Source organism: Stegostoma tigrinum, chromosome 19, assembly GCF_030684315.1.
Source record: "Stegostoma tigrinum isolate sSteTig4 chromosome 19, sSteTig4.hap1, whole genome shotgun sequence".
NCBI classification, from domain to species: Eukaryota; Metazoa; Chordata; class Chondrichthyes; order Orectolobiformes; family Stegostomatidae; genus Stegostoma; species Stegostoma tigrinum.
Window position 1 is genome coordinate 57629707 of NC_081372.1, and position 18529 is coordinate 57648235.

At 46.8% G+C, this 18529-nt stretch overlaps 1 protein-coding gene across 3 annotated transcripts in view; it reads left to right on the plus strand.

Annotated features, from left to right (window-relative positions):
* Positions 1 to 18529, plus strand: part of pltp (phospholipid transfer protein) — a 56270-nt gene that overhangs the window by 12170 nt on the left and 25571 nt on the right. For 2 of the 3 annotated variants that reach the window (XM_048550433.2, XM_048550431.2), the window contains exons 2-10: positions 5893 to 6016; positions 6869 to 6968; positions 7049 to 7177; positions 8770 to 8925; positions 10577 to 10640; positions 11762 to 11825; positions 13919 to 14010; positions 16112 to 16288; positions 16380 to 16439. In XM_048550433.2, coding sequence (XP_048406390.1) covers positions 5905 to 6016; positions 6869 to 6968; positions 7049 to 7177; positions 8770 to 8925; positions 10577 to 10640; positions 11762 to 11825; positions 13919 to 14010; positions 16112 to 16288; positions 16380 to 16439 — 954 coding nt within the window. In that variant the 5' untranslated portion in view covers positions 5893 to 5904. Of the gene's footprint in view, positions 1 to 1448; positions 1653 to 5892; positions 6017 to 6868; positions 6969 to 7048; positions 7178 to 8769; positions 8926 to 10576; positions 10641 to 11761; positions 11826 to 13918; positions 14011 to 16111; positions 16289 to 16379; positions 16440 to 18529 lie in introns of those variants that run through there. The other variant, XM_048550432.2, reaches the window with a different exon arrangement.

An 18529-nucleotide genomic window follows, 5' to 3' on the forward strand; every position in this document is an offset into this window, starting at 1 on the left:
AATTGTGACAGAATGAAATTAGACAGAAACACGAAAACACTTGATTTTGTTGAGGTCAGGCGTGTTGCATAAATCATATTATTGATATTCATCTTTCAACATATTCTATTTCCAGAGTAATTGTTTGAGTTCTTATTAATTTTGGTTTCAGTTGTAAGGCTATTGAGAATCTCCCACAGGGCAATATTAGACAGCAGTATCTAATGATGCACTTAGTCCAAACTGGGTTGGAGCCAGGATTTCCTGGATGAGAGCCTGAGAACAGCCATGAGGCTGGGAACATTCCGGCTTTTAGGAAACAAACTCTCGATAAACAATCGGACCTGACGCAATGCAATGGGATGAATCTAGAGACTGGAACCAGCTGAAACCCAGCGTAGGGGCGTCTCCACTATTAATGAGGCTCCTGATTAACACTGTGGATGACTAGATACTATTTAGCCTGACACTCCTTCTCACATACACCCGAACACCCACAGCCTGCAAAAATTCATATGTACATGACAGGTGTGGGATGGGCTGTGCACGGGCCCAAATGTCTCCAACCAGAGGAATAGTGCAACAATGCAATATGTACAGGACAGTGTCAAGTGTGCACAGGACAGGATCCATTGTGCACAGGACTAGACTAACTTCAGCTGTACTTGAAATCCAAGGATAAGAACAGCATGCACAGTGAAAGCTGAGAAAGTACAGCCTGAGCCTCATATGTACAAATAGTGTACCACACAGGCACAAGAAGGGCTGTGTGCATATATGCACAGTGAGATACGTAGTTTCAGAGCACGGCATATCAAGGCAGAGGGCAATGCCCACAGGCAGGGGGCTCCATGTGCACACAAGCATGGCGCTGTCTGTATATACAGAGCATTGCATGTACAGATGGGGGCACTGTGTATACAAGCTGGTATTGTATTGGAGAAGAGGTGTGGAGGCTCTTAATTGAGAGTCCAGCATCGTCCAATTGGTTATCAAAGAATCAGATTGACATGGGTTCAGGAGTGTGGGGATGAGCCATTTAACCAAATGGGGAAGCAGTGTTGGGGTGGGGAGCCGCAGTGAAATTGGTGCGGCCAGGGTTGGTAACACAAACAGGAGCTCTGATGGGTTTCTGACACTGACTTCCAGAAAGATCCAGGATCTTCCCAAGAAGCTTTGCTGGGAGGCTGCTTCCTTCAGGAGCCTGGTGTTAGATGCTCGCAGTGTGTGAGAGAGGGCAACCCCTAGGATGGAATGGGTTAACGCTGTCTCTCTGTTCCATGTCTACACCAAAAACGGATTATCCAGAGAACACTGAGCCCTGCAGTAATCCCCAGATTATAGCACAGTGTGGAACAGTCTGCCCTCTGAGAGCATTTGACAGAACAAAGCCTGTCTTTCTTCATGCTGCGAGTTCCCAGCCTCTCAGCTCAATGTTTGTCATACACAGGACTTTCTGTAACCCCTCCACTGTTTCCCAGCAAGCAGGAAGATGCCATTGGATAGAGAGGGGTTCACAGGTCACCGGAGAGCTGAGGGTTACTGAGAGTGCAGCCAAGACTGTGGGGGTCAGTGAGTGATACCATCTAGGGATCAGAGCTGAGATTCGGCTCCCACTGTCTCCAAGCTGGCTGCAAACAGAGCCCCTCTCTCAGGACGCCACTCACAGATAAGTACGATGTTCACATCTGCTTTTTTATTCTTGATGCGTATTGTTTGTGGACAACGTACCCTTGCGGGGATCCCTGAAGTGGCAAGCTAATCAATGTAGTCACTCCTTAATGTCGACACTGCTTTCAGTAACAGGCTTCTTCGAATCCATCGCTTCAGGTAGAGACAGGGAGCATGGTTCCAAGCTCATTCCACACCCCCCCCCCCCACCCCAGTACAGCTTCACTGCTCTGAGACCGTCATCATCAGCCTCCCATGTGCTCTCAGCTCCTTTTTTTTAAACTAAGCACCTTGTCAAATATCAGCTCATAGCAGCGATGTACAATCACTGTTCACAATATGCGCGCTGGCCTCAGACAAGCAGGAGCACGCCCAGGATGGGCTGGAGCAGGGTCACAATTCTGCTTTGGGCTATTGCCTTCCATTTGATTCTGGAAGAACGTCTGATTCGATGCAGTTTTGTATTCTACATCCATGAGCTGTCCCTATCAAACCCCTGCAGAGCTATTATATCTGCTTTGCTGCCAAGCTTGGTTCTGACTGATTTCCTGTAATCTAACAGATGGCGTCCTTTACCTGCAACACAGTTGTGATTAGGTCATGGTTCGCTGACTCAGTTCCAGGCTGGTACCCAGTCATACCTCTGCTCAGAGGCACCTTCTTCAATATCACACCTCCTTCAACTTACAGACTTGGGTTGAACTGGGTTTTTTTAAAAACTCCCCAGTTTTGCTGTTCTGATCTCATCTGACATTATTACTGGGTCTAGCTTGATACATCATTTTCTTCTGGTTTTAATGAGATGGCCTTTTCCCTGAAACAGAAATGTGTAATGATGTAGATTCATATTCAACAAGAAATTGGAAGCTTATTATGCAAATGAAATTTAAGATAAAATAGAATAAACTACACTATTTTCATATAACACAAGTTTTGAAGCATGTTGCAAAATAGAATTCAAGTAGTCCCAAGGGCACTCCATTTATAGTGCTCTCACCAGAGACAGTTCTTTTCTCTTTCATATTTATAGCATTTAATTTAACTGTAGCTTCAAGTCCTCACCAAGAGAATCTAAGATCTTCCTTGATTTGGCATATGTGATTTTATACTTTCTCAGCTTGACATGACACCTTCAGGGTTTTAACCAAACACTTCTGGTGTGGACTTAAACTAACCTCCTCATATTGAAGTAACCTCTTTAATAACAGTCCTAAGGTACCTCCTATCCTCAGGAGTACCTGCTTCATGCATTGAGCTACAACTAAGATCTCTGCAACATGTCTGAACTGAAACTTAAAAAGCTTTTTATTTCAAGCTGTGATGTTTCCCTTAATCAAAAGAGAAAGTGATTCGAGAATTTTCTATCCACAAGTTTAATGCACTATTCTATTTTCTTTGTAAACGTCGGAAACTCTCTCAATGTAAACAAATTCCTATTAGACACCAAGACTATTTATCTCAGATTTTTATTAAAATCACCATGGCTCCAGAAATCCTACAAGTTAGTCTTTAAGCTCTTTCAGGCACACAGGAATCCCATATGCCACTAGTTCAAAATTCTAAAATTCAAAGCAAAGCATATTATAAGGTACGTGATTGATATACATTTTACTACACGGTATATATTCGAAAGGGAAAAATGCAAATTTGTCTCACACAGACAATTGCCTTCTCTCCTGCAGTGCTGACAGTTTGAGATATTCCCAGGAGAACACAGACTAGCTTGTATTGCTTTAGTCCCTGACACCTGTCTACATGACATTCCAGAGTTCCTCTCCAGGCAGCCACTGTATTTACATCTGTAATTAGCTTGGCTGTATCAGCCTTTTTTTAAGATAAAACATAGATTGGAATTTAAAAGTTCGATACATCCATAGGTGAGCTGGGGCTATAATCTGTGGTTGTGCCACGAGAGACTGAGGAGACATTAACTAGTTCAAATTGTGTCTCAGTCTGAGTATCTAATTCATAACCTAAGGCAAAATGAACTAAATGATACAAATTTGAAGATGATGTAAGAACTAAGCCAAACTTTGAATGTGGAAGGATGAGTTAATAAAGCTGTTGAAAAGTTCAGGGCTCAATATGAAGTTCAACACCTTCAAATGGTGAACCCATTCCTTCCCTTTCTTTTAGCTTTGCTTGTTACATTCTCTGTGCCATGTCCTGTCTCTCCTTTCCCCCTCCGCCCAACCCCAGTTGGACTGGCCATTAGACACACCATTGTTCTGCCATTCTCATGTTCTGATCACTGAGATATTAATATTCTTTTATCCCCCAGCATTCTAACACCATCATCCCGCCCGCCATCCACTCCAATATTTCATAAATGGTGTCAGGCATACACATGCACCACATCAGCCCTGATGAGGAGACATGAAGACTGGAAATGCCAGTTTGCATTCCCTCCATGGATGCTGTATGACGAGCTGTGATCTCCGGCATTCCTCTTGTGGTGTTTTCAGTGTTGATAAGCCTATTAGATTCCTGGCGTTGTTAACATAAATACTTTTGTTTTTCCTGTTCTATCCCGCTTTTAAAGTTTTTTTTTAATATACAGCTTGTTAAACCTCAGTTGGGGTATTGTATTCAATGCTGGACTCCAAGGAAGCATGGAGCGTGGTTAGAATGGTACCAGGGGTTTCAATCACCTGGGGCAGGCCCATCTTATAGTTAAGAGGAGATCTGAGTTGCTCCACATGATGAATGTCCTTGATGAAGAAAGAGGGTAGTGTTGCTAACCCTCCAAAATTGCCCTGCAGTCTTCAGGAGCTAATATTCCCCTCTTAGACACTGGTTCACACTGCCACATAGAAGTTTCGGAATTAAAACGGGAACCTAAAAACCCTTTCCATTCACCTATTTTCATGTTTTATGTCCTGAAAACATTGGAGATGAAGATAAAGACAGGTTGACCAGGCAGAAGAGGTGGATGTGGAAGGTGATGTGATGAGAACTCCAGGGAATTAGCCACTTAGAGCTGGCAGTCCTAGAGGCAGTACATAGATATCCCAGTGTTGATCTCTGACCTGAGGTCTGGGTACAACTGATGGGCAAAATGATTAGAGGGAAGGCCACAGTCACATCTTCCCACTGGCCATCTCAATGTACAAGACCAACAGGACAGGAATAATGTCCTCCTTATTAACACTTGGAGGCTATGCCACATGTCAGCTGTTCCCTGAGGTAGTCATACTCAAGACATTTAGACAGCACACTCTAAACCCACCACTGTTTCTATCTTGAAGGACAAGGGGAGCAGATACACAGGATCACCACCATCTACAAGTTCCTCTCCAAGCCACTCACCATCCTGACTTGGAAATATATTGCCGTTCCTTCACTGTCGCTGGGTCTATATCTTGGAATTCCCTCCCTAAGGGCATTGTGGGTCAACCCTTAGCAGGTGGACTGCAGCGGTTCAAGAAGGCAGCTCACCCCCACCTTCTCAAGGGCAGGTAGGGATGGGCAGTAAATAAATCCCAGAAAGAATATGAACAAAGGTGTACAAATGAATTCAGAGTTCACCCGTGACCTGATTGAGTGATGAACACATCTGAGAACAGAGAAATGAAGACGTGCATTTACATAACACTTCTCACAGCGTGAGGCTATTCCAAAGTTTCACAACCAATGATTTTTTTTCTAATGGACTTCTTTTGTTGTAGGATACCCAGCTGCCAATATGTGCAGACCACACTCCCATGTTCCTCAATCCGATAACAACCAGATAATCTGCTTTGTAATGTTGATCAAGTGATGAAGGTTACCTGCCAGTCTCGTGCTCTTCTTCAAAGCTACCATGAGATCTGACAGATCCACCTGAGCGGGTAGACAAAACGCATTGTATGTCTCTTCCAAAAAGACAGGAACTCTGATAGAACAGTATTTACTCACTATTGCACACGGGTTACCTAGAATTTGATGCTCAAGCCCTACGATAGGTCTTGAACACAGAACCATTTGACTCAGAGGGGTTAGGCAGGGCTGTGGGGCTGAATGGCCTCCTGCTGTAACAGGCTGAAGAGGGGCTAAATGGCCTGTTAATGGTGTCAATCTTCAGAACAGCTCATTTTGTTAGCAGGTCAGGGTTTTGTTGCTGTGAAATTCCTAGTCATGCAAAGAACAGGTCAGTGTGATGACAGTCACCATGGTGACTGTGACGATCAGTTCTATAGTAGTTGTGTTGCTCATTGCTGGAGTGACTGATGCTGGGTCACACACTGCCTCCTTGTTCTACAGACAGACCAGGAAATGATGGCTGCCTGGTTACTCAGCTCCATACTGCTGCACCTTGGACTGCACTCTGCCCTGGGCACCAAACCTGCCTGTAGGATCCGGATCACATCGCCAGGACTCGAACTACGTAAGATCCTGCACGAATGGGGCTGCTCCCACCCAAATAAATACATAGAAATTCTTCTACCATGGGGTTTGGGAGCATCCGAGTGAAAGTGCTGCCTTTAAACAGACCCCTTTTATTGAAGCATTGTGGGAGAGATGTGTTCCTATACACACGCTCCGCTGCTAAACCCTTTACCTCGAGACATCATGTCAGGAAAACCCATAAACATTTCCCATTTGCTACAGTGGAGGCACATCATGATACCATACCTTCTGGACAAACACACTCAGCTCCTGCACCTACATACTCGTGCACGCTCAGCCCTTGTAGACAAACACACTCAGCTCCTGCACCTACACACTCGTGCACGCTCAGCCCTTGTAGACATCACACAAGCACACCCCATGCATTTCCCATCTCACAGACACTCCTTGGCCACACATGTACACATGCATACACACAAACACACTCTCACATACACACTGCACACGTGATCCTGGATACACACTGACATACAGTAACTCTCACTCACTCATCCACACACACAAACACTTAGAGGCACGCACAATCCTACATACACACACACTAATTCACATTTACATGCCCAAAGCCAGACTCTGTCTCACACAAACTCATTCATACTCTCACACTCAGATGCACACGTGATCCCATATTCACTCTCTCACGCACACACCACACACACGTGTGAATTGAGTTAGATTGGTCAGTCATACCCTGACAGAGATTCTCTTTGGGCTGGGATAGAAGGTGAACGGTTGAAATGGGAACACAATGAGTTGGAGCAAACATTGGGCTGTAAACTAAGTGACTACAGTTGAGAAGCTCATCAGAACATTTTTCTGTTCTCTGCAGTTCGATCAGAAGCACTGAAGTTTGTTGCTGAAGAGCTGGAAAATATCTCCATAGGGGATTTTACTGGGCAGCAAGGGCCATTGCGCTACTCTATCAGTGGGTAAGTCTGTCCAAAGCTCGCTGTTTCCCTGATCATCTGTTTATATGTGTCACTGAGCGCAGTATGTTAATGTGTCACAGAGTGCACATCACTGACCTGGATCTCTCGACTGCCTCTCTGTCCTTCCACCCTGACGCGGGTCTACAATTCGAGGTGAAGAACTCATCGATCAGTGTCGCCTTCCACAGGGACATGCTGTACTGGCTGATGTAAGTCTCCCTGTAACCAGGCCCAATGAAGTCACACACACCCCTGTCTGAGTTAACACTTTGGTCAGTTGAATCGAGAGGAGGAAGTGGGAGAAGGGGAGGGCGGTGGAGCTGACTGCCTGGGCCCAGTTGAACACCTGAGCCAAGTCAGGAATGGGCCTGGAGGAGGTCAAAAATATTTTGCAAGGCAAGTCTACGTTCTGATTGTGACTGCTTTGAATGGGCCAAAGGGCCCCTTTCTGTGCTGTAGAACTCTACGACTGTCTCTCTGAAGTTGCAGCAGTAACAGGCCTGAGGAAGGATCAGTGTTAATGCATTTGCAGAGTGTCCCTACCCTGCTGGCATCACCTGGGGGTGAAGGGCAGAGTCCAGGGGAGGGAGGGGAGAGGACTACAAAGGGCAAGGAGATGCCACCATGAAGAAAGGATTGACACTTGGGGGCAGACTTGGACAATGATGCAGAGTCAGTGTTGGGCAGAATCTAGAACTTGGCCGCAGACTCGGGTGTAGAGAAATGCCCTCACCAGCTGCCGATCTCAACAGTGTCCTGCCAAGAGGCTGCTTGCTGTGGCAACACTCACTGGACCAAGGCCGATGGGGCGCAGTGGGATAACTGGAGACAACCAGCAGGAGGTGCCGTCCCACAACCTCTTACCAGGCCAGCTTTGTCTCACTCTTCCAAACACAATCCCTGGGATGGAACAGTCAAGCAAGGAATGAGCGGGAGGGTGAGAGAGGATGAGAGTTTGCAGGTAGCGAGCAACAGCCTGCAGCGTAGGGTCCTGCTCTCCACAGAGGAGGTGAGGGGCAGCGCCCCCCCCCCCCCAACCCCAGAGATTTCCCCTCGCTCTGGACAACGAGCAGCCTCTGTGAAGGTTGCCACGGGGACTGTAAATGAGTCCCACAGCTCCTCTGGCCTGTTGTCATTCTCGCTTTCACTGATTGTCAATGAGCAGGAGGCCCACCTCAGTCTCACCTGATGAGAGTCGGATCTTTTAAGTAGGCCCACTGGAGGCCCGCAAACAAACAAACCCAGCTCCTTCGCAGAGAGATATCAGCCCCGAATGTACAGTGTGGGGAAGCTTGGATAATCAGGGAAGCTCCCTGGGAAATGCCCAAAGTTCAGGAAGGGGTGACCAGGGGTCATTGGAGGTGCCTAAGATTTGAGGTGGGTGACTGAGATTGGAGGGGAGGGTGATCAGGGGTCAGAGGGGCCGATCAGGGGTCCACGAGGTAATTAGGGGTCAGTGAGGCTGTTTTGTGGTCATGTGTGGCATCATCATGGGGTCAGGGAGGGTGCTTAGAGGTCATGTCTGGGCCCATCAGGGACGATAGAAGTATGGACTTGGTATTGTAGACTGCGACTGAGGGTCAGGGGTCACCAAGAGTCAGGGTTGGAGTGACTGGGGATGAGGAGCTGTGAGCCATAGGGAAGGGTTTCAGTGTGATCACTAGGAATGGACTGTTGCCAGGTGCCAAGAGGAGGTTACCAGGAGCTGGGGGTGGAGGGGGGGGGGGGGGGGTGGATGTATAGGCAATCAGGAGTCCGCATTGAACCATTCCGCATCACTGAGGCAAGTTATGTTTTCCAGTCAGGATGTCGGTCAGATTAATGCCTCTGCCGAAGGAGCGAATATCTGGACGGTGTTAAATCTGTCCAAGAGCCAACATGGGCAGCTGAGGATCAGCAAGGTCTCCTGCACCGCTTCGATTGCAAGAATGCACGCTAAGTTTACTGGAAGTTTCAGGTAACAGTTGCACTTTGTTGTGAGTTCTGTGGCATGGACATGGGATGTAGTAACAGTAACAGCCTGTATTGTGGGCCGACCGTCACCACTACAGAGAATTTCTCCAAATTTGCAAGATGCAGATGTACTGAGAGCTGTGCATTCAGTGTTTATGACTGCTGCTTCTTCATCTCAGCAAACCACCCTCCTCCAAAAAAATTCACCTTCTTTTAGCTTCATCGACCTTTTCTTCAAGTTCACTGCTTTCGCCGCTAAAGTCTCACAGCCTCACAGCCCCCTGCATTAAAAACAAGTTAGTTATTCTGTGATAATAAAATGTGAGGCTGGATGAACACAGCAGGCCAAGCAGCATCCCAGGAGCACAAAAGCTGACGTTTCGGGCCTAGACCCTTTCTTGATTTTTAATATTACATCCCACTCCCTAATTCTGGATCTCTCAAAATTAAATATAATCTCCACTCTAAATCGACATCGAGTAACTCATAAATCTGTATCAAAATAAAAGAATGCAAATGTTCTTATTCTTTGTGGTTGAAGAGGTGATGACAGAATAGTTGTGTTACTGGGCTGTTAATCCACAGAGCCGCAAGTTCATGTTCCTGGGACGCAGGTTCGAATCCCACCCTGGCATATGGTGAAATTTGAATCCAAAAAAAAATCTCTGGAGTGCATCACACCATCTCACCAACCTCCATGTCCAGCACATCATCCTCCAGCACTTTCACACCTCCAATCCGACCCCATAACCAAAGCGATATTTCCCTCCCCACCTGTATCTGCCTTTTGTAGGGACCGCGCTCTCCGTGACTCCCTTGTTCACTCTGTGTGCCCCACTGGCCCCACCACCCCCGGCACCTTTCCCTGCAAACGCAGGGAGCGCTGCACCTACATCCGGGGCCCCAAACATACTCTCCATATGCATATTCACTGGTACATCCACCAACCTGGTCTACTGTATCCATTGCATGCGATGTGGCCTCCTATACATCGGAGAGGCCAAGCACAGACTCAGTGACTGATTTACAAAGTGTCCACCCTCTGTACGCAACAAACAATGACATCTTCCGGTTGCAAACCGTTTTAACGCCCCCTCCCACTCCCTGGGGCGACATGTCCATCCTGGGCCTCCTCCAGTGTCACAGTGACGCCACCCGCAAACTGGAGGAGCAGCACCTCATATTCCACCTTGACAGCCTGCAGCCCCATGGCCTAAACATGGAATTCACCAGTTTCAAAATCTCCCCACCCCATCTCATCCCATGTCCAACCCTCCCTCCTTGACCTGACACAACCTGTCGTCTTCTCTCCCACCTATCTGCCCCACCTCACTGACCAATCCCCACTACCCCCTACCAGCATCCATCTATCACCATCCCACCTACCTTCCCCAGCCTCACCTCTCCTCCCTCTATTTATTTCCCAGCTCCATTCCCCCTCCCCAGCCCTGAAGAAGGGTTCCAACCCGAAACGTTGACTCTTCTGCTCCTCTGATGCTGCCTGAGCTGTTGTATTCCTCCGGCTCCACACTGTGTTGTCTCTGACTCCAGCATCGGCAGTTCTTGCTGTCCCTGAGAGTTTTATCTGAATTTAATTTGACAGAGTGATTCACCAAATCTTCTAGGCCTCACAGCTGTATTTTCTTTCCTCACAGGGGATTTTATGAATTAGTCTCCAGTCTCCTAATGACAGGTTTGCGATTCCTGATAAACCAGCAGGTAATTCTCAGACTCTGCAAAAAAAAACTGCAACCCAGAGGCTAGACAGCAATAAACATCAACATTTCTGGAGTGCAAAAACTGAGTTGTATTTCTGTAACGCTTTTGATATAGCGTCGTGTGGTATCTTATACACAATTCATTAAATGATGTATGTTATATTTATATCCGTCTTTAACCTAATAAAACTCCACAAGGCTATTCAAAGTCGTGTTGTAAATTAAAATTGACACTGAGCCAGAAGGAAATATTGCAGTGACATGTAACAGTTTAGTCATGGAGACCGGCTTTAAGTGGTATTTGAAAGAAGGAAAGAGGAGGCAAAATATTCAGGGAGGGATTTCCAGAAAGTGGGAGGCAGGCAGTTAATGACGCCGTCATCAGTCCTGGAGGGATGACATCAGGGATGCACAGGAAGTCAGAATGAGAGGAATGCAGAAATCTCAGAGGGTCACGGGAGAGGAGGCGATGACACAGATTGGGAGTGGACAAGACGGTGGCGGGATCTGAGAACAAGGATGAGGATTTCAAAATGGCGGTTTTGCTTGAATGGGATCCAGTGTAGCTCAGGGTGAGAGTGAAGTTTGGGAGCAGGGAAGATGGGGAACTGGTCAATTTTCAGAGTACTCAAACTGAAACCCAGAACAGTGTGGATAAGGGTTTCATTGCAGCTGGGCTGAGGCAGAAGCAAAAACTGGATGCTATTATGAGGGAGGAGACTGGTTGAGTGATAGAGAGGACATGACATCGGAAACTCATCTCTGGGTTAAGTAGAACACCGAAGTTGGGAACATGCAGTCCAGCAAAGGGTAGAGTCAATAGCAGTGGAGCCCAAAGCTTTGGACTTTCCAATATTTATTTAATTAGGAGTCATTTTGTTCACACGGTGGTCAAAGTTAGATGCAGCATGGGAAACCAGAGATACTGGACATGTCCAGAGATGTAACAGTGAGATAGAGCTGGACATCAACCATGTTTGTGAGGGTAAAAGTGAGAGGTAGTGCTGAGAGCCAGGGACAGGTTGATGCTCTGGGCAGTGAGAATTAGAGTGAGTGAGAAAGATGCTGTCTTTTTTTTTTGTTTGTTTGTTCCTGTTTAATCTCCTTTCTCTGCCCTTGTAGATTTGCCCGGCCTTAGAACACGCAGCACTGGTGCTGCTAAACTCTCTGTTGGCGACAGTCCCAGGTTTGTTTGCTTTGACCGACATCTCTGAAGAACTCCCATGTGCATTGGTCAATGACTTTTTTAGTAGACTAACGATGGAGAGTGAGTTTTTACTGTCTCCTCAAGGAGGCAGTACTAAGATAGTCCAAATGTTGTGTTCCAAATGACAGTGCTCACCATATCCTGCATGTTGGGAGATGAACAGAAAGATTACAACCGCATAATCTATGCATTAAAGTCATTTTCAGTCACTCACTCCCAAGACGTGGATGTTAGTGGCTGGCCAGTATTTATTGCCTGTCCCTAACTGCCCCTTGAAGGTGGTTGAGCTACCTTCTTGATCCGTTGCACTCCACCTAGTGTAGGTTGACCCTCAATGACCTTGGGGAGGGGGCGGGGTGAGATTCAGGATTTTGATCCAGCTACCACGAAGGAACAGTGATTAGTTTCCAAGGCAAGTTGGTGAGCGGCTTGGAGGGGAGCTGCCCTTTGACCTTCTAGATGGAAGTGGTTGTGGGTTTGGAAGACGAAGGAGTCTTGGAGAATATCTGAGTGCAGCTTGTAGATGGTATGTGCTGCGGTTACTGAGCGTCAGTGGTGGAGGTGATAGTTAATGTTACTCCAATGGAGAGATGATTTAATGGATTAATGTGAGTGCCCATTTCTCTCGTGTTGCAGCAGTTATTCAAAGGTTGATTGTAGAGAGTAAAGACGATAAACATCTCAGACCAACGATCATGTTACTAGGGACTACTGTCTTGGCTCATTTCACAGTTTTGTTTGAAAGGAATTGAAGGTGAAAATTGGTTTGTTGTGTGTTATTGGGTTCTAAGACCACACAGTCTCCTAAAGTAATGCTGTTTAAGCCAATGGAACTTTCTGGAAGAACTCAAGGGGCGGATTTTCCAAGGAGTGTCCTCGCAGTCAGATTGCTGTTGCACATGGAGTTTTCAGGATTTCTGGCGGGAGATTGCAATCACAGAAATCTTGCAGAAGAACAGAGCAAGCCTTCCATCCAGCTGTGCCTCATGGTGCAGAATAGTCGTGTTGGGGGGGGGAGGTGTAACGGGGTGTGGAGGAGGAAGTCACACGATGGCCCCCTTTGTCACAGCAGGAGTTACCATGTTCTGAGCTTTAAATGTCCAACATGGAATCCCTACAGTATGGAAGCAGGCCATTTAGCCCATCATGCTCACACCAACCCTCTGAAGAGCATCCCACCCTGACCAACCACCCTTCTCTGTCCCTGTAACCCTGCATTCCCCATAGCTGATCAATCTAATCTAGACATCCCTGAACATAAGGGCAATTTAGCATGGCCATTTCACCTAGCTTGCAAATCTTTGGACTGTGACAGGAAATGGAGCACCTGGAGGAAACCCACGCAGACACGGGGAGAATGTGCAAACTCTGCACAGACAGTCACCTGAGGCTGGAATCGAACCTATGCCCCTGGCACTGTGAGGCAGTAGTGCTAAGCACTGAGTGGCCCTAGTGTTGTTATGAATTAGGGGTGAGGTACTGTTGTATGTTGCGCTGTGTTAGTTTTGGTGAGTGCGTTAGGAGGAGCAGTGAGGCTGAAAAACAGCATTGTTGCAATCCGTCCAGTGTTGGCAGTAAATCTTGCAAACCCCTGAGCATTCAGCAAACTAACTCAAGGGCTAATGCCCTCACCAAGATAGCACGCAGTGAGGACCATGTTGGAAGAGAGTGAATGCAGCACGGATGCAACTTTGGCATCGGGGTCCGTCAGGAGTGAAGCGGCAGGCTATGTAGAGTCGTTTAACAGTGAGAAATCCACTGTGGTACCCCACACTGCTACCTCACTGCTTCGTACTGCTGCTATGTGATTCAATAGAATAACCTTAGTGTTTGAGGAAAGCAGAGGCAGGCCACTGTCTCCCACTGTTACCCGGCTGGAACTGTTCTGCTTCAGCTCCTGTTTTATCCAGAGGTGCTATGTGGCCCAGTCTGGGATTGGGTGTGCTGGGTTCACTCACTAAATTCCATCGTTCCAGCTCTTAATCCGTGGGAATCTGGGCCACTGGGACATGCGTGTGTGAAAGGCTCTTGTCATGTCAGAAAGTCATTCCTTCTTTCCTTCTATTATCTAGTGCGAATGTCAGTGGATCCATACGTGGGGATCGATTATTCGTTCCTCAGTGACCCAGATGTGCAAACTGATTGGATGGACATGGAATTCAAGGTGAGGGCCTGGATGCAATCAGCAACTCTGAGACTGTCCACAAGGGAGCACTGTACCCACTGGAGCGGCCGTTTCCCATCTCCCACAGAGAGCAGGGGACCAAGAACCGTTGGGTTAGATTCCCAGTGCTTCCCCTGATGGCTGGGCCTGCTCCTCCAGCGGCTGAGAGTGGATAACCAGGAAAACATCCTGACTATTCACCCCCACATGCCCCAAACCTTGCTCTGCTCTTGTGCTCCTTTCATTGGACACCCCCACCTCATTCTAACTCTGTCCCCTGTGATTTCAGGCCATGTGAGGAGATCTGATGATAATGGTTCACTCAAAGGGAGATTCAAGCAACTGAGTCTGTTCATTGGTCAATTCATGGAGATTGGCTGATCTTCAATGGGCTTCCAAATGGACAGTCCCAGATGTAGGGATTCTTACTGAATAAATAGAACAGCGGCCTCCAGTCCTCAGAGACTGTGAGTTCGAATCTCTCAAGTGAGCAAATTGTGGGACCTATATTCAGTAAATGTGGCGAGTTTGGGATGGCCGAAATGCTGTCAATCCCCTCCATGGGAATAGAGGTTGCTCTCCCAGTCTGCCTCACCCCAAGCTGGTTCCTCTTGTGTAAGAACAGCAGAATTTGATCACTCAGCCTCTCCAAACCCCTTCTGCCATCCAATAAGATCATGGCTGATCTTCGAACTGAAACCCACTCTCCTGCCCACTCCCCTTCTCCCTGGATTCCCCTGAAAGGCTACCTCCGCTTCAAGTATAGTCAACGATGGAATATCCACAAGGCTTCTGGGGTAGAGCTTTCAGAGGATTCAGAACCCTTTTGTGTGGAGAAATTTCTCCCCATCTCGGTCTAAAATGGCTGCCCCAGATCTTGAGACTGCTGTCTGCTTCTAGATTTCCCCAAGCCCCGTGTTGGGGTGCGGGGTGCGGGGGGTGGGAGTGACACCTCAGTGTCGATCCAACTTGTTTCTCTGAGATCACCACCTCTCATTCTTCTACAGTGAGCGAATGTAGACCCAATTTACACAACCTGTCATCGCAGGACAAGCCTCTTATCGCAACTCAGTGATTCTTCGCTGCCTGACCTCTCATACAAGTAGATCCTTCATTAAATAAGGGGATAAAATCCACTCGCATTACTCCAGGTGTGGGCTCACCAAAGCCCTGTTCATTTAGAGTCAGAGTCATTGAGAGATACATCACAGAAACAGACCTTTGGGTCTAAATCATCCGTGACAACCAGATATCCTAAATTAATCTAGTCAATAATGTTGGCCGATATATCTCTAAATCCTTCCTTTTCATGTACCCGTCCAGATACCTTCTAAATGTTGTAATTATACCGGCCCCATGTAATAAGATGCCTTTATTCTTGCAGGTCAATCTCTTTACACCAAAGTTGAACATGTTATTTGATTTCCTCATTTTTCTATCTTCAGGATGACTTGTTGTTTTCCTTATCTCAGTAAACCCCAGTGTCTCCCGAACATCGACAAGGCTCACACCTTTTAAGAAACTTTTTTCTTGTATTCCTACCACCATATTAGGTACAGACAATAAAGCGTGACCTGACCTGCAACAGACAAATCCAGAGGATCAAATGTAGATTTAAAAAGTGGGAGCAAATACATTGTTGATCGTTAACCTTGCGTAAATCTGTGGTTGGGTCTGGCCCGTGTGTGACAGAGACACAGCGCTGCGCCCTGTTCTCTGGAAGATCAGCTCTAAACCACCACTAGCTTCTTACAGATAGCCAGGCCGTATACGGGTAATGGTTATTCAGACATCTGTAGACTACCTCCGTGCATGCGAACGGACCTTCTATAACAGGTACAGGCCGGTGCGAAATCAGTAAGAAATGGCTTTTCAGTTTCTGGGCATATTTATCAACAAAGCTAATTGAAACTCTGAAAGGTGTGAGAGGTGTACATCACCTTTGGGCAGCTACATAAATTAAATCATTTCTCCATGAGTGTGGTTTGCTCTTGTGTTACTGAGTTTCCATGTGTTCTCACTCTGGGTATTAATTATAATTGTAAGGTATGTCTGTGTATTGTTAGTTATGCTAACTAGTGCGTCTTGGGAATTGTTTTAGGGGATGTTCTACCCTCTGGACAATGAGAACGATACTCTGGTGAACAATGCAATCGTGCCTCTGGTGAAGAGCAGCCAGCGGATGGTGTATATCTCTGTGTCTGAGTACTTCTTCGATTCTGCCATGTACTCCTATTATAAGGCTGGCATTCTGAAGACCGAGATTCCCGAGAGCAAGGTGACCAAGCTCCCAATTGTTACATCCTGCTGTCTGTCAAAACAATTCTGATATCAGTGACTGAACCTCCTCATTGCTCATGTGTTTATAGATGTCCGTTGATCTTGCTTACTTGCTGAGAACAACATTCTTCGGAGCGATCATCCTGCTGGTAAGGAACCTACAGTGATTATTATTGTCTTTTCTCTTCCCCTCTGTCACAGACACTTACCTTTTGCCGGCTTGACTGTCCTGTTTATGATGATGTTCAGACCAGCAGGAGCTAGGAGCTGGGAGAAGGGTGAAATCTCAGTTAGACCATCACAAACAGTGCAAAGTGAAGCCTGGTACTCAAGGGTCCATGGAACAGTCCCGAGCTCTCTGTCTGCCTCAGGATACAGCTACTGGCAGCTGGCCCTGGGATGGTCACAGTAGTACTGTGCTCAGATATAACGACAGTGTAATCCAACCATCTCTGTTCAGGTCTGGCCATGTAGAGTAAAGGGTTAACTGTACTTTTTTCTCTCGTTATAGCCCCTGAGAATGTTTGTGTAAGAAGCTGTATGCTGGGGGTGATGTCTGATCACAAGGAACTGGGACCCAACGCTGTTAGGTTTGAGATCTGTTCTCTCTTCCAATCTCTTGTATGTAGTAATAGTTAGATGTTCACTGTGGGTTTGGATTATGTTCAACCGACAACCTAGACCTGATCTTGCAACGTAGTGGCAAATAATGACCAAGCACACACAACTGAAGGCAATGGCAACTGAGAGCTGAAGAGAAGCTGAGCAGCAGAAAGTACAGTACAGTCCGTGTGGGACTTCAGTTCTAATCCAGTTACTGGATTGCAGAAAGAAAGGCCCCATACAATGCTGACAAAGTATGGGGAAACCACACAGCCAGGAACACAGCTAGCTGTATTTCAGCCAGCCACAGTGAGAAATAGATCATTGTAGACTGCAAGACTTTACAGAAGTGGAAAGAAAAGAGCCCTCAGAAAGTGCAGGATGAAACAGTACACAGTTGATACCATCGGGAGATTCCCAGCTGGCAGGAATAAAGAGCGTCATCACTTCCCGGGAAACAGACCATTTCAGAACTAGACCAGCAGCACAAATGATGAAGTCAGACGACAGTGGTCTGTAAGTGTCTGACTATTCAAAAATTATGAGGAGAAGAATGAATTCCTGGGGGCGGTGGGGGGGGGAGGTGGGATATCACTGGCAGACGTATTCATGTTTTTGAATGGTTCATTGCAAAGAGTCACGGAGGTGTACAGCGCAGACACAGACCCTTCGCCCCCCCGCTCATCGTGCTGACCAGGTATCCCAAATTATCTAGTCCCATTTCCCAGCATTTAGCCCATTTCCCTCTCAACCCTTCCTATTCATGTACCCACCCAGATGCCTTTTAAATGTTGTAATTGTACCAGCCTCCTCCACTTCCTCTGGCAGCTCGTTCCATACACTCACTGCCCTCTGCATGAAAATGTTACCCCTTAGGTCCCTTTTAAATCTTTCCCCTCTCCCCTTAAACCAATGCGTTCAGTTTTGGGTTCCCCCACCCTGGGGAACCTTGGCTAATCACCTTATCCGTGCCTGTCACGATTTTATAAACCTCTATAAGGTCACCCCTCAACTTCCGATGCTCCAGGCAAAATAGCTCCAGCCTACTCAGCCTCTCCCTGTAGCTCAAACCCTCCATTCTGGGCAACATTCTTGTAAATCTTTTCTGAGCCCTTTCAAGTTTCACAACATCCTTCCTGTAGCAGGGAGATCAGAATTACAAGCAGTTTCCCAAAAGTGGCCTAACCAACGTCCTGTACAGCTACAACATGACCCTCCCAACTCCTATACTTTTGAGGCCAAAAATTATCTACCTATCTTCAAGTCAACCTCAGCGCAGGAGGTATTAATATCAGAGTGAGTCAGCAGAGGCAGATTACACTTCACAGAGAGCGGCGACACTTTTTACGTTATTCCTAATCATCGCTCTCTTTATTAGGCGAGGTGTGCGGGTTTTGAATCTTCTTAATTTAGCGGTTGTAGAGAAATGGAAGCTGACTCAGTGAAACAGTCTACATCGATAGAAACCCCATCCATACAGCCACTGAAAGACAGGATAGATCCTTTGTTTGTCTGAGAACCAAGGTTAGAAACAGCGGGAAAAATCGGAGATGTAGGTAACCAGAAATGTGACAGTAATATAGATCTTAGGTTGCTTTTTGAGTAGAGAATGAGAATGCCACTCCTGCTGTTGATT